The following is a 24,925-nucleotide window of genomic DNA, read 5'->3' on the forward strand; positions in this document are numbered from 1 at the left end:
CTGCGTTTCTGAAACGGCTCTCATCCTGTTTTTCACTTTCAACATCCTCATTCTCTCATCCTCATTCTCTCTCTCTCTCTCTCTCTCTCTCCCTCCCTCCATTTCTCATCATCTCCTTTTCCAAATAATTTGTGTAATCCATCTGAATTTACTATCAGTGTCAGAAAAAGATTTATAAAATAAAAATAGCCCTGAAGTAATTTTACTTGAATTTTGCTACCGTGCTATTTATAAACATACATACGCTTGTACATGCACACATTCATGCACACACACACACACACACACACACACACACACACACACACACACACACACACACACACACACACACACACACACACACACACACACACACACACACTAATTCAATCACTGTCTGTCTGAAGCTTGTGTTGGCCTGAAATACTTTTATTGATGTTGCAAGACATTGATACGCTGTTAAGAAACACTAGAAACAGCAGACTTTGAGATAATGTGATGATAGATGAAAGAATGAACTCTCAAAAAACAACTTTGAAACCTTGGGTCCGGTGTGGAGAGAGAAAGGAGAGAGAAAGAGGGATAGGGAAGAGAATGAACAGCAAGTCTTGATTTTTATAAAGATTGATGTATTTCAATTTGTATATTTATAGTTTCATAGTTCACCCTACCTTCCTTTCCTCCCTCTTTTTTCTTTCTTTCTTTCTTTCTTTCTTTCTTTCTTTCTTTCTTTCTTTCTTTCTTTCTTTCTTTCTTTCTTTCTTTCTTTCTTTCTTTCTTTCTTTCTTTCTTTCTTTCTTTTCTTTCTTTCTTTCTTTCTTTCTTTCTTTCTTTCTTTCTTTCTTTCTTTCTTTCTTTCTTTCTTTCTTTCTTTCTTTCTTTCTTTCTTTCTTTCTTTCTTTCTCTCACAAGAAACGGACGGCGGCCTCTCAAATAGTTGAAGACAACACACACACCCTTCACACCCATTACGAACTAATGCCCTCAGGCCGTCAATACAGAGCTTCGACACTCAAAAAAAAAAGTGGCTTAGCTAGCTTCGTGCCTACCTCCATCAGACTGCTGAACGCCTAGGTCTGGTGGAGGCCGATTTTCTATAGTGTTGAGTGTCTATGTATTGTGACTGTATGTTGTCTTTTAACCACTGCACAAATGAAGTTCCGAAAGGAAAATATAAAGTTGTTTGAAGTTTGAAGTTGAAGTTCTTTCTTTCTCTCTCGTTCTTTCTTTCTTTGTCTATCTGTAGTGTCTATCTGTCTCTCCTGTCCCCCGTTAACGTCCTAAACCTCACCATCTACTTTCAATATCCCCGCCCTGTATACCTCTGCTTACCCACCCCCACCTACTCCCCCCCCCCCCACACCCCCCACCCAGCTGTTGGAGCAGGCGCTGGTGATAGAGGAGCAGCTGCGCAGGGCGGCCTACCTGAACATGACCCAGGACCCCAGCCACCCGGCCATGGCCCTCAACGCCCGCTTCGCCGAGGTGGAGTGTCTGGCTGAGTCGCACCAGCACCTCAGCAAAGAGTCGCTGGCAGGCAACAAGCCGGCCAACGCCGTCCTGCATAAGGGTGAGTGTGTGTGTGCGTGTGTGTATGTGTGTGTGTGTGTTCCAATTGGACACTTTGTGTGTACACATTTGAGTGCGCCTCACTTGAAGGTTTGTGTGTGTTGGTGAGCACTGAATGTGAGAGAGAGAGAGGGAGAGATAGAGAGAGAGACAGAGAGACACACAGACGTTCTGTCCTGCATCAGGTCCCACATCACTATGCCTTCTCACAACAGCACACTCTTAGCCACAAGCTCGAGGACATGTCCTCATTCACTCCCCGGCCAGTTTGTCTCTGTTTATGTTGTTCCTCTGAAAGGCACTCGTACCCTGGCCTGCGTCTCGTTCTCCTGCACGTTCTGAGTTCGTAGCCTCCTTTTCGGGTTGATAACAGTGTCCGATTCCTTGAAATCTTGTTTTGGAATAGCACTTGTTTATAATAAAACACAAGATACTTGTGCCCTAAGGATAAGGCTAAGTACTCAATGAGGAAACCCAATCCCTTTGCCAAATGAAAGTCTAACATGACTATAATAATAATAATGATTTGTAGAGCACCTTTCATACAAGAATTGCAGCTCAAAGTGCTTTACAGCAGAAAAAAAGACAAAATGAGCACATAAAGTGCAGACATATAAAATAAAAACGTTTCACATTAGATACTTGTACTATTGAACGAGTCACTACGAATGTATTACGTGGCCCATAATGGCCCCCAAACAGCATTGGCAACATCAACAGACCCCATTTCATGTGAGCGCCAGGTATTGACAATGCTGATGCTACATAGCCTACCACATGGCCCCTAATGTCCACCACGATTTGATTTGATTTTATTACGGATCCCTATTAGCTGGTGCCATATGTTTTCACATTGTCTGCTAAAATAACGCCCAGAACAAAATCCTAATAGTCACCTGCTGAGGAAAAGGTGTATTTACACCAAATTTCACATGGAGGTTCAACACACGTAAATAGAACTTTACATGTTCATATCATAATCATAAAAGGTACAACACTATAACCGACTCAAAGAACGAGCTCAGAATTGGCTAAAATAGAACACTATGTCCAGGCGAACCTACCTGTCTATGTAGGCTTTAGGGCAATAGTTATTGTTAAAGGAACACGCCAACTTTTTGGGAAATTAGCTTATTTGCCATCTACCCTGGAGTTAGACAAGCAGATACATACCCTATTCGCAGTGATTTCATCACCTCAAAAGCCCAGTTTTTCAAAAAACAGCAGGGCTTTTGAGGTGATGAAATCACTGCTCCCAGGGGCGGCTACGTGGCGTAGTGGGCAAGGCGCTCGCCACGAAATCTGGAGACGCTGGGCTTGCCTGTTCGAGCCCAGCGCTCCACATTTGCTTTCAGTTTAGCTGGTCGTCCGTACTAATACACATTGGCCGTATTAGGGGGTGGGAAACTGATGGGTGGGGATCGGGCGTTGTGGACAGCGACTCCTACAGGTCGGTTGGTGCGCCTGCGCAGTAGAATCAGGAAGTGTCGGGGGCAGCGTGAGCCTCCCACGCGTTACTCCTCGCCACTGAGAGATCGAGCTGCGCAGGTGAAAAGATGCGACTGCTGTTACCTCAAGTACCGGAGGGGACTTGTGCTATGTATGACCGACTTAGTCCACATTGCAGCCGGCTTGTGGGAGGCAAGAAACAGCGTTCGTGACAGGGGAGGGTTGAATTGGATGATACGAAATTGGGATGGGAGAAAATATAGAAAATGGGAGAAAAAGTGGATAAAAAAAAAGAAATCACTGCTCCCAGGCGGCAGTGGTTCGGCAAAAAAGAATTCTGAGTATATATCTGCTTAGAAAACTAAAATGTCTAATTATTATAATTTTTTTCTCCACGTGGTAAATACACAGGTCACAACATGTTTACAGGAACGTTTTGGAGTTGTATTTGCAGTGTATTTCGTGACTGTTGGGAACTAGGCTACACTGGCACACCTACTTCCAGTGAATGACGCTAAACTAGGCTAACAGTGCGGCTGTTCCCTAAGCCTAATGCATGCACAGAGAAGAAAAGGGTATGTATCTGCTTGTCTAACTCCAGGGTAGAAAAGTGGGCGTGTTCCTTTAAACATGTCCAAAAGTTGTACATTTAGAGGCCATACTGACAAAGATGTCTAAAAGGATGCGCATTCTAAGTTGTATAGTTCCAAGATCCAATACCTGAAGGTAAACGGGAAGCACGCGCAGCTATTCAGGACAGTGTAATTTTTTTTTTTTTTTTTTATCTACTTTTTCTCCCCATTTTCTATTTTTCTCCCATCCCAATTTCGTATTGTCCAATTCTCCCCTCCCCTATCTCGAACGTTGTTAGACTATGCCTCCCACTGGTCGGCTGCAGTGAGGACCAAACCTTGCATCACGTGTCCCCTCCGGTACACGAGGAGGCAGCTGTCGCATCTTTTCACCAGACAGCGCGACCTCTCAGTGGCGAGGAGTAACGCGTGGGAGGCTCACGCTGCCCCCGATGCTTCCTGATTCTGCTGTACAGGCGCACCAACCGACCTGTAGGAGTCGCTGTCCACAACGTCCGATCCCCACCCACCGGCTTTCCCACCCTCTAACACTGCCAATTGTATTAGTATGAACGACCAGCCAAGCCGGAAGCAACGCAGAGAGCTGGGCTCGAACCCAGCATCTCCTGCGTTAGTGGCGAGCGCCTTGCCCACTGCGCCACTAAGCCGCAGGACAGTGTCATTTTCATGTCAGTAATATCAATTTCAAGTCAACATGGCCAGAGTAAATAAGGGTAGGTTAAATGGAAACAAGTCAACTCTGTCCTGATCCGGTGTGTGTGTGCTACCTTTCTACCTTCGGGGATTGGATCTTGGAGCCACATGCATGAAGCTTCAAGCATACAGTAGATGATTTATCTGTCCTCAAGGAGGAGATTATTTTCCACAGAAGGTGCGTAGGCTACATAACACAAAACAAGCAAGACATGCTGAATTACACGGGATTATACGAAATACTCTCAAATCCAGCTGTGTGGAGTAAAGGGTAAAGAAAATACAGGATTTACAGGAACACTTAATGTGAGCTGTGAGTGCTTTGCGGATCAGGGATGAGGTGACACAATCAGATACGTTGGGGGTTAGTTATCTTCAAGAGTTTATTCTTATTGGTGACTGTAAGCATAATGGGAAAAACAGATGGCACCATACAGAAGAACTGGCTCAAGAATTATATGGTACAGGAGGAGAAGACGGAGTTGGACAGACAGGTGTCTTAGTTTACGGACGGCTGTGAGTCGCTGTTGACGACGTTTGTAAATGTCCATGGTGTGCTGATTGAAGCTGAGGTTATTGTCCAGTGTGATGCCAAGGTATCCCCTCTACATTCTCTCCTTTGATAGTGAGACTGGAGGGGGGGGGGGGGGGGGGGGTGGACCAGTGTGTTGGTGCTAATGGGCAGTTCTTTAGTTTTTGAGATGTTATGGTGGTGAAGGTTATTGTCGCACCGTGTCACATTGACTGCCACGCTTATATCCATCAATGTATGATCACTGCCACCAGTCTAAGCCTATGGAGATTTTCACCTTCTTTGCAGGGCTATAACTTTTTAAATTGTATTGCTAAGTTCAAGTTCTTTAATAGTTGTCATACAGAAGTACAGAATACTTTCATACAAAATGCTTCTTACTGTTACGCTCCAGAGACTGTGCTAGACAAGATAGTATCAAATAACATAATAACATAATATAGCATGAATTTAGAAGAAGAAAATGAGGTCACAGTGTTCGGTATAGACATATGTACAATGTTCTGAGTTACCATATAATATACAATACACAATACTATGCAGTGTACTAATGTACAGTACTATCTAGTGCAAAGCAGAAATGGGATGAGGTACAATTTTAGGTACAATTTACAGTAAGGTGTACGAGTTGTAGTGCAATCCTTCATCCATAAATATAAAGTGTGGGGAGTGGGTGCTACAGTGTGTTTGTTTAAAGTGGGTGTGTGCTATAAGTGTGTGGAGTGGGTGCTACAGTGTGTTTGTTTAAAGTGAGTGTGTGCGTGTGGATGTGTGTGCTATGTGCGTTTGGTGGTTGTTGTTGTGTAGTGTTCATTCATTGTTCGTTTAGCAGCCTGATGGCCTGGGGATAGAAGCTTCTTCTGAGTCTTTCTGTGCTCGCCTTGAGACTCCTGTATCGCTTGCCTGACCGCAGCAGTTCAAAGAGGCAGTTGTTCGGGTGACTGGAGTCTTTAATGATTCTCTTAGCCTTGCCCTTGCAACGCTTGTAGTAAATGTTCTGGAGGGTGGGGAGCCCCCCTCCAATTGTGCGTTCGGCTGAACGTGTCACTCTTTGTAGTCTGCTTCGGTCTTGTGCAGTGCTATTCCCAAACCAGGAGGTGATGTTGCCGGTCAAGATGCTCTCTATTGTACATGAGTAGAAGTTCTTAAGGATCTTCTGGCTGACTTGGAACTTCCTTAGGCGCCTGAGGAAGTAGAGGCGTTGTCGTGCCTTCTTCACAACACTGTTAATGTGTGTGGTCCATGTCAAGTCCTCGGATATGTAGGCTCCGAGGTACTTAAAGCTGTTGACTCTCTCAACCGGTGCCCCGTCGATGCTGAGGGGGCTGTAGTCCTTGACCCCCGACCTCCTGAAGTCCACAATCATCTCCTTTGTTTTGCTGACGTTCAGGGAGAGGCTGTTTTCCTGGCACCATCCCGCCAGGACCTTGACCTCTTCCAGGTAGGCCCTCTCGTCGTTGGCAGAGATCAGGCCCACCACCACTGTGTCGTCAGCAAATTTGACGATTGTATTGCTACTCCGCTGAGCCACACAGTCGTGTGTGTACAGGGAGTAGAGGAGGGGACTCAGAACACAGCCCTGGGGGGCCCCTATGTTGAGGGTGATGGATGAGGAGGTGCAGTTGCCTGCTCTCACCACCTGGGGTCTGCCAGTCAGGAAGTCCAAGACCCACTGGCAGAGGTCATAGCCCAAGCCCAGGTCCCTGAGCTTGGCTATGAGTATGGAGGGGACTATGGTATTGAATGCCGAGCTGTAGTCGATGAATAGCATTCTCACATAGTTCCCCTGCCTCTTGTCCAGGTGTGATGCTGCTGTGTGCAGCACATGGGATATGGCGTCCTCCGTGGACCTGTTGGGGCGGTATGCAAATTGCAGGGGGTCCATGTTAATGGGGAGGGAGGAGCAGATGTAGCCCTTTACTAGCTTCTCGAAGCACTTCATGGCTATGGAGGTGAGAGCTACAGGGCGGTAGTCGTTGAGGCAAGCAGGCTTGGATTTTTTGGGTACAGGGATAATAGTGGACTTCTTCAGGCAGGTGGGGATGACAGCCTGTTCTAAGGACAGGTTAAATATGTCAGTGAATACTGGGGCCAGTTGGTCGGCACAGACTTTTAGGACGCGGCCGGGGATGCCGTCTGGACCTGCTGCCTTCCTGATATTCACTTTTTTAAAGGTCCGCCTCACCTCATGCTCTGTTACCCTGAACACTGCGCCTCCATCAGCAGCCGACCCCCCCCCCCCCCCCCATTGCCGAGGCTTGTGAGCTGGTGTTGTTATTACCAGCATCAAACCTCGCATAGAAGGTATTGAGGTCATTTGCTAAGGAGATGTCACTGTTCAGTTTGAGGGAGGCGCCTTTGTAGTCTGTCATCGTTTTGAGCCCCTGCCACATAGCTCTAGAGTCAGCTTGTTCAAACTGGAGTTCAATTTTATCCCTGTAGCGTCGTTTGGCCTCTGACACTGTCCTCCTTACGTTGTATCGCGCCACCTTGTGGTCATTCATGTTGCCTGCCTCTAGGCCGTCGTTGTATGCTTTGGTGCGCTCTCTCAGAGCTTCACGGACGGATTTGTCTACCCAGGGTTTTTGATTTGGGTAAACTTTCATTTTGGTAGTGGGGATTGTTTCTTTCACCCTAGTACAAACATAGTCCAGCACTGTCTCCGTGTAGGCATTAATGTTATCTGTGTCGCGGAACACAATCCAGTCTGTGTGGTGAAACACTGACCGGATCGTCTCCTCTGACGTCACATCCCATTTCTGCACCTCTCGCGAGACTACGGGAGTACTTTTAATTCTCTGTCTGTACTTTGGTGAAAGAAAAATGGATGCGTGATCTGACTTACCAAAGCCACTATCAGAATGAGCCTTGTAGCCACCTTTAAATTGCGTGTAACAGTGATCTAGGATGTTACCGCCTCTGGTGTTGCAAGTCACATGCTGATAGAAGTCAGGCAATACCTTTCTCAGATTGGCGCTATTGAAATCTCCCAGAACTAAAATGGCGGCGTTAACATTCGCCACTTGGATTCTATTTACCTCGTCGTGTAGTCTGGAGAGCGCAACCTTGTTGCTGGCTTGCGGTGGAATATACACTCCGACCAGGACGATCGCCGTTAACTCCCTCGGGAGGAAGAAAGGACGACACTTGATGGTTATATATTCCAGTTCTGGGGAGCAGTGGTTGGATAATTCCTTCACGTTAGTTGGGTCGCTCCAATTTTTGTTAAACATGAAGGCAATACCTCCTCCACGTTGTTTACCGGACTCTGCTGACCGATCCTTGCGATGGATAAAGAAGTGATCAGCCGGTTGAATTGCGTGGTCTGGGACGTCCGGCGTCAACCACGTCTTGGTGAAGCAGAGGACGTTGCAGTCCCTAACGTCTCTTTGATATTGAATCCTTGCTCGGATGTCATCCAGTTTATTGTCAATTGATTGTACATTGGCTAGCAATATACTGGGCAGTGGTGTACGGTGGCGTCTGGATCTCAGCCTGTTACGGATCCCAGCCCTCTTCCCTCGCCGTCTGGTTCCTCTGTTCCTGGGGTCTAGGAACAAAGGATCTGGTCCTGATCTCCGGAGAATTTCTTCAGGCCATTGATGCGGTTCGGAAAGCTGATCCAGTGAGTAATCCAGTTGATAAGTTTCCCGTAATCCAATGTCTATGAGTGACTGACGGTCATATACATTAAATGCACCAACAGTTGGTACGAACAAAACTCTAAAAACTATAAATATTAACAAAAGTAAACACAGTCTCGACGGAGCGAACAGAGAGGCAGCCGGTCGGAGCAGCGCCATCATGTTCTAAATTGACAATACTATGGCCCATTCAACATCGATTATCTATCAGTACGTTGAGATACAGGAGTCCCGCGTCAGTTTGACAGCCGATAAGAGTGAAGACACGCAAGTGTGTTTGGTCTCAACAGAAGCTGATGTTTACAGAACCGAGAACCGATTTCTTTCTTTCTTAAAGGCTGCATTCATAGCCAGTGTTGTAGTCGTGTCACTAAATCTTGAGTCTGAGTCTAGTCTCAAGTCCCCAGTGTTCGAGTCCGAGTCACCACGAAGAGCCCGAGTCGAGTCCCCACCATTACCCTAGTCTGAGTCCAAGTCCAAGTTATCAAGGTTGAGTCCACTCCACTCTGGCAGTCAAAGAGCTGACGTACAAATAAATAAAGGTCTACGTTAAACATAAATGACACAGCGGTCATCATTTCAAAGGGAGTTTATTTACTTTGTGACACAATAGCCAAACAAATGCACTAGCCATCAATATCTTATGCCAAATGATTAGGGCCAATTACAACAAGTCCAAGTCCGAGCCATCAGTGCTCAAGTCCAAGTGAAGTCACGAGTCCTGAAAATCAGTCCAGGACTCGGACTATCAATCAGTGGGATTGTCTTTTCACTTCCTGTGCCCTGCGCTCTTCCCCCTCTATGGAAAACCATGCTAGGTAGAGGGGCGACAGTGGATCGGGAGGTAGAGCAGCCGTCTGGTAATCCAGAGGTTCCCGGTTCGATTCCCGCTAATCGCGGGCAGCGTGTCGAAGTATCCTTGAGCAAGACACTTAACCTCTAATTGCTCCCGATGAGCAGGTTGGCACCTTGCATGGTCGCCTCCGCTGTCGGTGTGTGAATGTGTGAGTGAATGGGTAAAATGTGAGGAACAAATTGTAAAGCGCTTTGGATAAAAGCTGCTATATAAATGCACCATTTTCCATTTAGCTAGCTAACCACTAGTCAGACAATGGGTGGCCTTGGGTAGTGTAAAGATTTCTTTCTGGCTTGTGAGGCATAAATTGTAAGCATTTTGGATAAAAGTGCTATATAAATGCAGTCCATTTACCATTTACCTACAAGACGATGCGATTGGTCATAACTCTCTCCACACTGTCTCAGTAGGACATGTCCTCCCCTCTCCACACTGTCTCAGTGGGACTGATTGGTTGATTGATTGATTGATTTTATTTATGGATCCAAAGACACAACAAATCCAAGGGATGACATGCAAAAGTGACAACACTTATCTCCAGCATGGTCCCGATGTTCTGACCAAAGGACTTAATACACAAATAACATATAAAACAACACATAGAGCAAAAGTCCAATACAACAAATCCATATTCTACATATCTAAAAACAAGACAATAACATCCTGACCAAATACCATAAAATAGCGCATTTCTTATACCATCATTAAAACAATAATCCAAGTATGACCTGACAGCTATCCGGCCACTTTACCCCAGAGATATGAGCGAACCTGACCTTTAAATATTCCTCTAGATCCTGACAGTTTTATCCTAAGTGGAAGGCTGTTCCACGTTGAGATCCAGGTGTAGAAAAATGTGCTCTGAGTCATAGACTTGACATGTCCTCCCCTCTCCACACCGTCTCAGTAGGACATGTCCTCCCCTCTCCACACCGTCTCAGTAGGACATGTCCTCCCCTCTCCACACCGTCTCAGTAGGACATGTCCTCCCCTCTCCACACCGTCTCAGTAGGACATGTCCTCCCCTCTCCACACCGTCTCAGTAGCACATGTCCTCCCCTCTCCACACCGTCTCAGTAGGACATGTCCTCCCCTCTCCACACCGTCTCAGTAGGACATGTCCTCCCCTCTCCACACCGTCTCAGTAGGACATGTCCTCCCCTCTCCACACCGTCTCAGTAGGACATGTCCTCCCCTCTCCACACCGTCTCAGTAGGACATGTCCTCCCCTCTCCACACCGTCTCAGTAGGACATGTCCTCCCCTCTCCACACCGTCTCAGTAGGACATGTCCTCCCCTCTCCACACCGTCTCAGTAGGACATGTCCTCCCCTCTCCACACCGTCTCAGTAGGACATGTCCTCCCCTCTCCACACCGTCTCAGTAGGACATGTCCTCCCCTCTCCACACCGTCTCAGTAGGACATGTCCTCCCCTCTCCACACCGTCTCAGTAGGACATGTCCTCCCCTCTCCACACCGTCTCAGTAGGACATGTCCTCCTCTCTCCACACCGTCTCAGTAGGACATGTCCTCCCCTCTCCACACCGTCTCAGTAGGACATGTCCTCCCCTCTCCACACCGTCTCAGTAGGACATGTCCTCCCCTCTCCACACTGTCTCAGTAGGACATGTCCTCCCCTCTCCACACCGTCTCAGTAGGACATGTCCTCCTCTCTCCACACCGTCTCAGTAGGACATGTCCTCCCCTCTCCACACCGTCTCAGTAGGACATGTCCTCCCCTCTCCACACCGTCTCAGTAGCACATGTCCTCCCCTCTCCACACCGTCTCAGTAGGACATGTCCTCCCCTCTCCACACCGTCTCCCACCACCTCACAATCATGATCGGCTTAGGTAGGAAATCCAAACGACCCGCAATGTGGTTCCCCCCTTTATTCCCGAATGGTAATGGTGTCTCTCAGACTCCTTCTTCTGCACCGGTACACAGTGCCAAACGTAGCGCGGAGAGACGTCTAGACTAGAGGAAGAGGGAGACTAGCACACAAATCATCGACAACCTCCACTCTTGGAACGGTCAATTATTTATTCCTGATGACCTGTCTGTCCGACATCTCCGCCTGGATGATGACCAACCACCTCAAACTGAACCTAAGCAAAACAGAATTGCTCCACCTGCCGGCCAAATCCTCCCCCCTGACCGACCTTTCCATCACAGTTGAGAATGCAGCTGTGACCGCGTCCCAGACCGCCAAGAACCTTGGTGTTGTCCTCGACGACCAGTTGAACTTCTCTGCTCACATCGCAGCAACAACCAGAACCTGCAATCAACAGTCATCTCCCGCCTCAACTACTGCAACGCACTGCTTGCTGGCCTTCCGACCACTGCCACCAAGCCTCTTCAACTCATTCAGAACGCAGCGGCCCGCCTGATCTCAAACCTACCGAAGTCAGCCCATGTCACCCCACTTCTTAGGGACCTGCACTGGCTCCCCATTGCCGCACGAATCCGCTTCAAGGCCCTCGACCTGGCATACTGTGCGGCAAAGGGAACCGTTCTCGCCTACCTCCAGTCAATGGTCTCTCACACCATCAAGACCCCTACGCTCTGCATCTTCTGGTCGTCTCAGACCCACTCCTATCCGAGGAGTCAAGGAGAAGCCGCCTTTTCTCAGTCCTTGCCCCACAATGGTGGAACGAACTGCCCACCCCAGTCAGGACAGCTGAAACCCGTCCAATCTTTCGCTGTCGACTAAAGACGCACTTCTTCAACCATTATCTGAAATGAAAAAAATTCAAATTCTAACCCTAACTAACCTTACTGTCATGCACTTGTCCTAATAAACTAACCTACACTGTAGCACTCAACACTTTGATGAACATTGTTACTCAGCTGATAGAGTTGTGCCCTTCCTGATGACTTGTCGTACAGAACTTGTAAGTCGCTTTGGATAAAAGCGTCAGCTAAATGACTAAATGTAAATGTCTAAATGTAAATTTACAAGGATTATCTATTTCCAGTGAAGTCTAACTGGTGTGTGTTGTCGTGTGTTGTCGTGTGTTGTCGTGTGTTGTCGTGTGTTGTTGTGTGGCGTTGCACCGGCAGTCCTGAACCAGCTGGAGGAGCTCCTGAGTGACATGAAGGCCGACGTGACCCGGCTACCCGCCACTCTGTCCAGAGTCCCGCCCATCGCCGCCCGCCTCCAGATGTCCGAGAGGAGCATCCTCAGTAGGCTGGCGAGCAAGGGAACAGAGATGCACCAGGCCCCGGTGAGGAGCGCACACACACACACACACACACACACACACACACACACACACACACACACACACACACACACACACACACACACACACACACACACACACACACACACACACACACACACACACACACACACACACACACACACACACAGCAAGGGAACAGAGATGCACCAGGCCCCGGTGAGGAGCGCACACACACACACACACACACACACACACACACACACACACACACACACACACACACACACACACACACACACACACACACACACACACACACACACACACACACACACACAGCAAGGGAACAGAGATGCACCAGGCCCCGGTGAGGAGCGCACACACACACACACACACACACACACACACACGCACACACACACACACACACACACACGCACACACACACACACACACACACACACACACACACACAGACACACACACACACACACAGCAAGGGAACAGAGATGCACCAGGCCCCGGTGAGGAGCGCACACACACACACACACACACACACACACACACACACACACACACATACACACATATACACGCACACACACACTGGCACACACTCAAGCTAAAACTTGTTCAGTGAGAACAAATAAAGGCGGGATCCCAGCCAGAGTAAATCAATTCCCCGTCAGCTCACAGCCAAGTGTTTATTCACACTCCACACACGTATAGTCTACTGATGGTGAAGTAAACTCTCAGCTTACCGCCGGCTTTCACCTGCTCCACAGAAAGCATTTAATATACATCTGCTGTCAGGTCAAATCCTCACGTCTCACAGGAGCCATCGTTTGAGGAATTAAGCAAAAGTAAAGCCTTATTTTCAGATTAACATCTGTAACAACATGTAATTCTACATGAGGTTTTTAATGGGTTTCACGAGTGCCGGGGTGATGAAACTCACCGAGTACCACGGGGACTTTCGATTAATATCCAATCAAAAGCTTAAAGGGGAGATGAAGCATTGAACAATGTGATCTTAGTTTGTTTGTTGTGTACCTTGTGTAAGACAGGGTCCTATAATCAAATGTGAAATCCTGCTTATTTGTCTGAAAAATCAAATATAATTTCCCTGTTTTCGCCATGGGCGGCGCCATTTTAGATGGTGACGTCACAGTGTTGGTTTGGTCTGGCTCCTAGTTTACACTGCTGGTTAGCTGCCTAGTAAACATGGAGTGTCTTGAAGGTCAGTCAGTAAATGCAACGTTGCCTACCAAACAACGGGAGCGCAGTGGTTCTTTTTGTATTGCTCCTGGCTGTACAGCCAGCGTCGCGGAGCATTTAGCCTGCTGGCTACCTAGCTACGGTTCAACCAGCGTCGCGGAGCATTTAGCCTGCTGGCTACCTAGCTACGGTTCAGCTAACTAGCTACATGCAGCATTTAGCGAGCTGGGTTAGCCGGCTAGTTGGCTTTGAATCCCGGCTAGGTAGCCAGCAGGCTAAATGCTCCGCGACGCTGGTTGAACCGTAGCTAGGTAGCCAGCAGGCTAAATGCTCTGCGACGCTGGTTGAACCGTAGCTAGGTAGCCAGCAGGCTAAATGCTCCGCGACGCTGGTTGAACTGTAGCTAGGTAGCCAGCAGGCTAAATGCTCCGCGACGCTGGTTGAACTGTAGCTAGGTAGCCAGCAGGCTAAATGCTCCGCGATGCTGGTTGAACTGCCTGGGCCGGTCTGTCTGTGGAAGACCAAGGGAACCGCATCGGGCTTCAGCTGATTAGTGGTCTTCTGGACAAACCTGCCACCATCAACAACATAATCCGAGGCAATGAAGTGTTCGCTGCAGATCTTCATTCCCTGTCCAACAGGCTGATCGCGCCGCTTGAGTGCAGCCAGCCAACGTGCCAACAACACTGTTTTTTTCACTGGTAGTTTGTGGAAATGAACCAACTTTCCTCTCTCTTTCACACGGTAAAATTAGTTTGAACAGCCAGGAGCAATACAAAAAGAACCAGTCCCGTTGTTTGGTGGGCAACGTTGCATTTACTGACTGACCTTCAAGACACTCCATGTTTACTAGCAGTGTAAACCAGGAGCCAGACCAAACCAACACCGTGACGTCAGCAACAAAATGGCGGCGCACATGTTCATAAATGCTACATAAATGGACATAACAAATCGTTTTTTCTTAGAAACGCCTTATTTTTATAACGTGATTTTTTTCTGTGGTTTATCTAAATACTAATTTGATGCTATGACTATGTTTATATCGCTATGCTTCATCTCCCCTTTAAGAAACCCCTGAGCTGGAGGTTTGAGGTTGTGCTCCGACGACAGTGAAACTGTATTTATATCACATTTCTTACTTCACATGATAACCCTTTAAATCTCGCACCATCCCCTCAATCCCTTCTCCCCCCTCCCTCATTTTCTCCCATCCCCCCAGTTTTTTGGGGGGGCTTTCTGTATTTTTCACCCATAGTTTCACCCAATTATGCCAATTCTCTGGTTGTTGCACGCATTGCCCCACTGTCGGCCTGGGGAGGGTGTAGAACTACCACATGCCTCCTCCGATACATGTGGAGTCGCCAGCCGCTTCTTTTCACCTGACAGCGAGGAGTTTCACTGGGGGAACTTAATGCGTGCGAAGGTTCACGCTATTTCCCCCAGATCCCTTCCCTGCTGACCAGTAGAAGTCGCAGTTTACAACAACCAGGACACATACCCCACCGGCTTCTGTTGTGGAAAATGAATATCATGAATATCTTACTCATCAAATGGATCCGGTTAATACGATTTATTAACCAGATAGATCAATTACATACAGAATAGTTAGAGATATGGCTGAGTGGGTCCCATTCTAGGTCAGCTACAACAGGGGTTCCCAAACTTTTCAGGCCGGGGCCCAGAAAATAAGGCGTCAGAGAGCCGCGGCCCAATGCACATCGTCTGGCTTTTTTTTTCTTTTTTTTTGTGTCAGGCGACCGATTTTTTAAGCCAAATATCACTTCAATCCTATTAAGTTAGTTCAAGTTAGTTATTCATTTATATGTGCTATTTATGAGAGGGCTAACTTGTTGCAAAATAATAATGATAATAATAATAGCCTCATTAAAATACTATTGTTGCTTCGGTTGTTTTCAGCGTTTTATGTGCATAATCTGTTATTTAGTTTGAAATGTTCGTTGAAATAAGTAGATTTTTCGTTTTTGATTATTTATTAAGTTAATATAAAACCATATAGTCACATTTTAGAATACAATAGAATAGAATTTTAGAATACAACTAGAAACACTGTCCTGGCCTGCTTCTAAGTTCAGTGGCCTGACAAAAATTAAAAAAAAAAAAAAAAAAAAAAAAAAAAAATCTTTTATTTTTTTTTATTTTTTTTTTATTTTTTTTAAATCATCTCGCGGCCCATCCGTGGCTGCTCGCGGCCCACCTTTGGGTCGCGACCCCGACTTTGGGAACCACTGAGCTACAAGACCCGGAAATAGAACCAATAAGAATGGCGAGGAAAGGACTCCTTTATAGTCAGGAGGCGGAGGAGGGGGAGGAGGGGGAGGGGGAGTCCCATAGGATGGGTCAAATGGAGGAGAGGGGAGGGGTTAAAGACATGTTCTCTGAGGGGCTGAGGTAGGATGAAGAGAAGAGCTCTATATTTCCTCCACACTTCCAACCCGCTAACACTGCCAATTGTGTTAGTAGGGACGACTGACCAAGCCGGAGGTACCGCTGACAGCTGGATTCGATTCCAGAGTCTCTGCGGTGGTAGGCGAGTGCTTAGTCCACTGCGCTACCCAGCCGCGCCCTCCATCCCCCCCAATTTTGTCATTATGTCAATTCCCTCCCTGGTCGTTGCGCTGCCCTGCTGTTGGTCTGGGGGGGAGGGTGTAGACGACCACGCGCCTCCTCCATAACGTATGTGGACTGGAGTCGCCAGCCTCTTCTTTGCGCCTGACAGCTAGGAGTTTCACTGTGAGGTTCACGATATCCCCTCCCTGCTGAACAGGTGCCCCGACCGACCAATAGGAGTCGCTGTTGCAATGACCATGACTCATACCCTCACCGGCTTCCCACCTGTGAACACTGTCAATTGTGTTCGTAGGGATGACTGACCAAGCCGGAATGTACCGCTGCCGGGAATTGAACCTGGGTCTTTGCGGTGCTAGGCTATAGTGCTTAGACCTCTACACTACCCATCCACTCCAGTGCTTAGACCTCTACACTACCCATCCGCTCCAGTGCTTAGACCTCTACACTACCCATCTGCTCCAGTGCTTAGACCTCTACACTACCCAGCTTCTAGACTGCACCTCCTCATCCATCACGCTCAACATAGGGGCCCCCCAGGGCTGTGTTCTGAGCCCCCTCCTCTACTCCCTGTACACACATGACTGCGTAGCACAGCGGAACAACAACACCATCATCAAATTTGCTGATGACACAGTAGTGGTGGGCCTGATCTCTGCCAACGACGAAAGGGCCTACCTGGAAGAGGTAGAGAACCTGTCACAGTGGTGTCAGGAGAACTGCCTCTCCCTGAACGTCAGCAAAACAAAAGAGATGATTGTGGACTTCAGGAGGTCGGGGGTCAAGGACTACAGCCCCCTCAGCATCGACGGGGCACCAGTTGAGAGAGTGAACAGTTTCAAGTACCTCGGAGCCCACATATCCGAGGACTTGACATGGACCACACACATTGACAGTGTTGTGAAGAAGGCACGACAACGCCTCTACTTCCTCAGGCGCCTAAGGAAGTTCCAAGTCAGTCAGAAGATCCTTAGGAACTTCTACTCATGTACAATAGAGAGCATCCTGACCGGCAACATCACCTCCTGGTTTGGGAATAGCACTGCACAAGACCGTAGCAGACTACAAAGAGTGACACGTTCAGCCGAACGCACAATTAGAGGGGGGCTTCCCACCCTCCAGAACATTTACAACAAGCGGTGCAAGGGGAAGGCTAAGAGAATTATTAAGGACTCGAGCCACCCGAACAACTGCCTCTTTGAACTGCTGCCGTCAGGCAAGCGATACCGGAGTCTTATGGCGAGCACAGAAAGACTCAGAAGGAGCTTCTATCCCCAGGCCATCAGGCTGCTAAACGAACAATAATCGCTAAACGAACAATAATCACTATGCAACAACCATCAAATGCACACAGCACACACACCCACACGCACACACACACTCACTCAAACAAACAACACACTGCAGCACCCACTCTCCACACTTTAGATCACACAAACACACTTACACTTTATATTTATTGATAAAGGATTTGCACTACAACTCGTACACCTACTGTGAATTGTACCTAAACTGCACCTCGTCCATTTATGCCTTGCACTATATAGTATTGTATATTAGTACACTGCACAGTATTGTATATTATATGGTAACTACGTCTACGAACATTGTACATATGTCTAAACTGAACACTGTGACCTCTTTTTTTTTTCTTCTAATTTTTACTATGTTTTTATTTCATACTTATCTTGTCATGCACAGTCTCTGGAGCGCAACAGTAAGAAGCATTTTGTACAAAAGTATTCTGTACTTCTGTATGACAACTATTAAAGAAACTTGAAAACTTGAAACTAGAGTGCTTAGACCTCTACACTACCCAGCCGCTCCAGTGCTTAGACCTCTACTCTACCCAGCCGCTCTAGTGCTTAGACCTCTACACTACCCAGCTTCTCCAGTGCTTAGACCTCTACACTACCCAGCTTCTCCAGTGCTTAGACCTCTACACTACCCAGCCGTTCCAGTGCTTAGACCTCTACACTACCCAGCTTCTCCAGTGCTTAGACCTCTACACTACCCAGCCACTCCAGTGCTTAGACCTCAACACTACCCAGCTGCTCCTAGTGCTTAGACCTCTACACTACCCAGCTTCTAGAGTGCTTAGACCTCTACACTACCCAGCTTCTCCAGTGCTTAGACCTCTACACTACCCAGCTTCTCCAGTGCTTAGACCTCTACACTACCCAGCCGCTCCAGTGCTTAGACCTCTACACTACCCAGCTTCTCCAGTGCTTAGACCTCTACACTACCCAGCTTCTCCAGTGCTTAGACCTCTACACTACCCATCCGCTCCAGTGCTTAGACCTCTACACTACCCATCTGCTCCAGTGCTTAGACCTCTACACTACCCAGTTTCTAGAGTGCTTAGACCTCTACACTACCCAGCCGCTCCAGTGCTTAGACCTCTACTCTACCCAGCCGCTCTAGTGCTTAGACCTCTACACTACCCAGCTTCTAGAGTGCTTAGACCTCTACACTACCCAGCCTCTCCAGTGCTTAGACCTCTACACTACCCAGCTTCTCCAGTGCTTAGACCTCTACACTACCCAGCTTCTAGAGTGCTTAGACCTCTTCACTACCCAGCTTCTAGAGTGCTTAGACCTCTACACTACCCAGCTTCTCCAGTGCTTAGACCTCTACACTACCCAGCCGCTCCAGTGCTTAGACCTCTACACTACCCAGCTTCTCCAGTGCTTAGACCTCTACACTACCCAGCTTCTCCAGTGCTTAGACCTCTACACTACCCAGCCACTCCAGTGCTTAGACCTCAACACTACCCAGCCGCTCCTAGTGCTTAGACCTCTACACTACCCAGCCGCTCCTAGTGCTTAGACCTCTACACTACCCAGCTGATCCTAGGGCTTAGACCTCTACACTACCCTGCCGCTCCTAGTGCTTAGACCTCTACACTACCCAGCTTCTCCAGTGCTTAGACCTCAACACTACCCAGCTTCTCCAGTGCTTAGACCTCTACACTACCCAGCCGTTCCCAGTGCTTAGACCTCTACACTACCCAGCTTCTCCAGTGCTTAGACCTCTACACTACCCAGCCGCTCCTAGTGCTTAGACCTCTACACTACCCAGAAAATTAAATATGACAACCAACCTCTCTCTCTCTCTCTCTCTCTCTCTCTCTCTCTCTCTCTCTCTCTCTCTCTCTCTCTCTCTCTCTCTCTCTCTCTCTCTCTCTGTAGCCCATTCCTCCAGGACCCTACGCCACCCCTCACAACTACGGAGCCCCCTTCACCCCGGCCCCCCCGAGTGCCCACCTACACCTGGGCGGAGCCAACTACAGCCAGATGCCCCCCGGATCCTTCATTTCAGGTCAGTGTGCTGCAGGGTCTGCATGGCGCCGCTCACGCTGTAAACCTGGCCCACAGCCACAGGTGGGGGGAGTGAGCTTGGTTGATATATTTGGATATTCTGTTCTGTATTCTATTAGTGAGTCGTCAACCGAGGCCAACTTGCTCGTTTGTCAGTGAAGAAAGGAATTTGTATATGTTTGTGAAAGTGTGTGCGTGTGTGTGTGTGTGTGTGTGTGTGTGTGTGTGTGTGTGTGTGTCTGTGTGTGTACCCCATTAGGAAGCTATTGCAGTGTGGTGGTTAAGGTTAGGGTTATGGTTAAGGTCAAGGTTAGAGTTATGGTTAAAGTTAGTTACAGAATGCGTGGAAATACGTATATAATGTCCCCATATTATTAGGGTGGGGGGATTGATGCGTGCATGCATAATACATAATATGTGTGTATGCATGTGTGTGTGAGAGCACATGCATGTGTGTGGTGTGGTGTGCATGTACACGTGCGTGTGTGTGTGTGTGTGTGTGTTTGTATGTGTCATCTTCAGCAGATGTTCATCATAGTCCAAACTGGCCAATGATTGCCATGACCATAATTAGTACACACCACCGTGTAGGTTAACCGTAAGCCAGGTGGGCCGGCAAGTGCGGTGTTGTGGTGTTGTGGTGATACTGAACAGCTTACTGAACAGCTTGCTACGCGGGTTGTTTATTTCCATCCAGCACGACGGGCTGAGCATCAAGGAATGCGCTCAAGGGTCAAGGAATCGTGATTGTTTTTGGCAGCGCACACTGGCGATGGGCAAAACCATCCAATGTTCCCACACCGCTTCTGCCTCCCATTGGACGGCTTATCCACAGAAAGGATTGCATCTTTATATGGTCATCTTGTAGTAAGGATTTGTGGGGGAAAAACGACTATGACAATAAACGGTCGTTCAGGGCTTATGAACATGCCCGCTGGCCTTCTTGGCATTAGCAAGACGCAACGGTCATTTTGGCATGAAAAACACGACTTCAGAAGGTACTGTAACTGCTTGTAGCATAATCAACCGTTAACCATTCTTTATGTGATTTTCCAGAGGATTCCTTCGCGAGATTATACGGTAGCCACTTCTTTTTGAACCCGAAACCATCGAGGCATCGAAATGAATAGACTTGGACACGGACACTTCATCTGTCATTGTTGTAAAAGCCTTGAATTTCCAGGGAGGCTTTTTATATCTCGAGAAACCATCTGTGGCAATCTTTTCTTCTGGTGTTTGCTGCCAGAGAGGCACCTGAAATAGACATTCCCACAGTGGATCGCGACGTGTGCCATTTGGCTCCAACGAGGGCGTTTCATCTCCTCATGTCTTCATTCGTCAAAAAAAAACTCAGCACTTTACTCAGCAGAAGTGCGGGCCGTTGCGCAACAATATTGCACTGTTCGTGGTCGCTGCAAAGAAATACAAAATAAATAAATAAAAGGTCTGAGGAAAACCGGCCAGCGTGTTTATTTTGCCTCGTGAAGTCTTATTGTAGCATGCATTACTTACTAAGCAAAGTGCTTTTTAATGAAAATCTTACAAAATCTCTCATTTGTTTGTTTGGCCTATCCCCGCTTGTCTGCAGTCTGTCAGAGCACACTGCCAGCTGGATAATTTATTTTCTCATAATTAGTTTGGTAACAGCATATGCTCAACCAGATACACGCCGTATATATCCGTGTGTGTATTCGCGCCCGCAGACGTTTAGATAAGGAAGATGTGGCGGAGATAGCCGGTAAAACCCGATATCCCCTCCACCGGTAGTGACCCCAGAAGCCACAACACCCCGGCAATCTCTTGTCTTGCGCCCTGACTTGTACTTAGTATATCTTGATATATGTAATTGTACACTGAGACATCTGTCAAAGGCATTGCATTTTTGAGGGGGGGGGGGGGGGGCTAGTTTTTCTGAAAATGTCATTACAGCAAAGTCTGTATCTGGCCGTGCCAAGAGAGCGCTGAGGCCAGAGGAACTTTGTGCCGAGGTATTTTGAGAGGGACAGAAAACCGCAGAGGAGCACGGTTGTGTAAACGTCGTGTTGTGACTTGTGAACTAGCTGAGGGCTGAACGGGTTTGTGTTGCTCTCTGTCATGAGGACCTGGTGCTGAACGGGTTTGTGTTGCTCTCTGTCATGAGGACCTGGTGCTGAACGGGTTTGTGTTGCTCTCTGTCATCAGGACCTGGTGCTGAACGGGTTTGTGTTGCTCTCTGTCATGAGGACCTGGTGCTGAACGGGTTTGTGTTGCTCTCTGTCATGAGGACCTGGTGCTGAACGGGTTTGTGTTGCTCTCTGTCATGAGGACCTGGTGCTGAACGGGTTTGTGTTGCTCTCTGTCATGAGGACCTGGTGCTGAACGGGTTTGTGTTGCTCTCTGTCATGAGGACCTGGTGCTGAACGGGTTTGTGTTGCTCTCTGTCATGAGGACCTGGTGCTGAACGGGTTTGTGTTGCTCTCTGTCATGAGGACCTGGTGCTGAACGGGTTTGTGTTGCTCTCTGTCATCAGGACCTGGTGCTGAACGGGTTTGTGTTGCTCTCTGTCATGAGGACCTGGTGCTGAACGGGTTTGTGTTGCTCTCTGTCATGAGGACCTGGTGCTGAACGGGTTTGTGTTGCTCTCTGTCATGAGGACCTGGTGCTGAACGGGTTTGTGTTGCTCTCTGTCATGAGGACCTGGTGCTGAACGGGTTTGTGTTGCTCTCTGTCATCAGGACCTGGTGCTGAACGGGTTTGTGTTGCTCTCTGTCATCAGGACCTGGTGCTGAACGGGTTTGTGTTGCTCTCTGTCATGAGGACCTGGTGCTGAACGGGTTTGTGTTGCTCTCTGTCATCAGGACCTGGTGCTGAACGGGTTTGTGTTGCTCTCTGTCATGAGGACCTGGTGCTGAACGGGTTTGTGTTGCTCTCTGTCATGAGGACCTGGTGCTGAACGGGTTTGTGTTGCTCTCTGTCATCAGGACCTGGTGCTGAACGGGTTTGTGTTGCTCTCTGTCATGAGGACCTGGTGCTGAACGGGTTTGTGTTGCTCTCTGTCATGAGGACCTGGTGCTGAACGGGTTTGTGTTGCTCTCTGTCATGAGGACCTGGTGCTGAACGGGTTTGTGTTGCTCTCTGTCATGAGGACCTGGTGCTGAACGGGTTTGTGTTGCTCTCTGTCATCAGGACCTGGTGCTGAACGGGTTTGTGTTGCTCTCTGTCATGAGGACCTGGTGCTGAACGGGTTTGTGTTGCTCTCTGTCATGAGGACCTGGTGCTGAACGGGTTTGTGTTGCTCTCTGTCATGAGGACCTGGTGCTGAACGGGTTTGTGTTGCTCTCTGTCATCAGGACCTGGTGCTGAACGGGTTTGTGTTGCTCTCTGTCATCAGGACCTGGTGCTGAACGGGTTTGTGTTGCTCTCTGTCATCAGGACCTGGTGCTGAACGGGTTTGTGTTGCTCTCTGTCATGAGGACCTGGTGCTGAACGGGTTTGTGCTGCTGGTGAACTGAGAAACGCAGAGAGAGAAACAGAGGGAGAGAGAGAGAGCAGAATTAGAAACAACAAGATACTCTGATTTCTTCTAACCTCACTCCACACTCTTCTCTCTCTACTCCATCAGCATTCTCTCTCTCTCTCTCTCTCTCTCTCTCTCTCTTCTCTCTCTACTCCATCAGCATTCTCTCTCTCTCTCTCTCTCTCTCTCTCTCTCTCTCTCTCTCTCTCTCTCTCTCTCTTCTCTCTCTACTCCATCAGCATTCTCTCTCGCTCGCTCTCTCGCTCTCTCTCTCTCTATCCCTTCTCTCTCTACTCCATCAACATTCTCTCTCTCTCTCTCTCTTCTATCTCTACTCCATCAGCATTCTCTCTCGCTCTCTCTCTCGCTCTCTCTCTCTCTCTCTCTTCTCTCTCTACTCCATCAGCATTCTCTCTCTCTCCCTCTCTCTCTCTCTCTCTCTCTCTCGTCCACAAAACATGTTTGAAAACGAGTCTAAAGTGATTTTTAATTACAGAGCCACGGCAGTAGGTGCACCTCCTGTGAACGTCACAGAGAACACGTAATGAGACGTCAGAATGCTCACGTCCAGGATTTCTTTATGGTTTCGTTGCCACCTCAGACTCGACACACACCCGACGACAATATCTCAACATTGATTGGCTACCTGAACCCCCCACACCCCCCCCCCCTCCCTCCCTCTCCCCCGAATTGCCTTGTGGGGAAAGAAACCCGTGTCGCCCGTTACCGCCATGACACCGTGAGAGGAAGCGTCTCCATTATAGAGCTCCACATAGGAGTCCCCTCACTAAAGGAGGACTCGGAGTTACCTCCCCACCCCCACCCCCCATACCTCCCCCAACAACAACAACAACAACAACAACAACAGCAACAACAGCCACCACCACCAACCACCACCAACCACCAGCCTCCACTACAGTCTGCCACTTGTCTGCCCCCCCCCACAGAAGCCGTCGCTGCCGGTGCCGGGGCCGTCGCGGGAGCCGCCGGTGCGTGCCAGAAGACCAAGGAGCACGACGTGATGCAACGGCAGCGCGTGGTGGACCTGTGGAAGGACGGCAAGTCGGAGGGCTCCATCGGGCAGGAGCTGCGGATGCCCAAGTCCACCGTGCACAGCATCATCGTCAAGTACCGCCTCAGCAACACCGTGGAGAACCTGCCGCGCAACGGCCGGCCCAAGAAACCCTGAGGGGGGGGGGGGGGGGGGGGGGGGGGGGGGGCGGGACGGACGGTGGATGGATGGATGGGAAGAGATGGAGGGGGGGGGGGCCTTTGAAATAAACATGCACAATGTTTGAATGTAAAAGATGGAGAGGGAGGGGGGGCAGGGAGCAAACGAGAAGAAAGAAAAGAAGAGAGCAGTCGAAGAAAAACAAATGAATGTAAGAGGGAGAGGGGGAGAGAGAGAGGGGGCGGCGGACAACGCTGGAAGGGACGAGAGGAGAGGACGGAGCTCTTTGAGGAAAGCACAGATACCGTCGGAATGTAAGAACAGAGGGAGAGACACTGGGCGAGGGACGTGATCCAAGCGGAGAGGAGAGGAGCGCAGATGAGAGACGGAACTTTCGAAGTAAAGAGAGAAAAGACACACATACTGTACACGCACACACACACGCACACGTGCGTGCGCACGCCCGTCCGACTGTGGGAGGAAGGGAGAGAGGGAGGACGAAACGTGAAAGAAACGTGGAAGGAGGTGACAGCGCTTTGATCTGTAAAAGAAGAAGCAATCAGGCAGGAGAGGAGGAGGGGGGGGGTTGAAAAGGTGGCACATCAAAGCACAATGATGCCAAGAGAGAG

At 48.6% G+C, this 24,925-nt stretch overlaps 1 protein-coding gene across 1 annotated transcript in view; it reads left to right on the forward strand.

Annotated features, from left to right (window-relative positions):
* Positions 1-24,314, forward strand: part of chd3 (chromodomain helicase DNA binding protein 3) — a gene marked incomplete at its 3' end in the record, with an annotated part of 171,320 nt that extends 147,006 nt beyond the window's left edge. The window contains 4 exon segments of the mRNA XM_084313205.1: positions 1,357-1,552; positions 12,381-12,544; positions 19,501-19,630; positions 24,073-24,314. Coding sequence (XP_084169331.1) covers positions 1,357-1,552; positions 12,381-12,544; positions 19,501-19,630; positions 24,073-24,314 — 732 coding nt within the window.
* Between the last annotated feature and the right edge of the window lie 611 nt (positions 24,315-24,925).

This window comes from Notolepis coatsorum, assembly GCF_963971535.1.
Source record: "Notolepis coatsorum genome assembly, chromosome: 4".
NCBI classification, from domain to species: Eukaryota; Metazoa; Chordata; class Actinopteri; order Aulopiformes; family Paralepididae; genus Notolepis; species Notolepis coatsorum.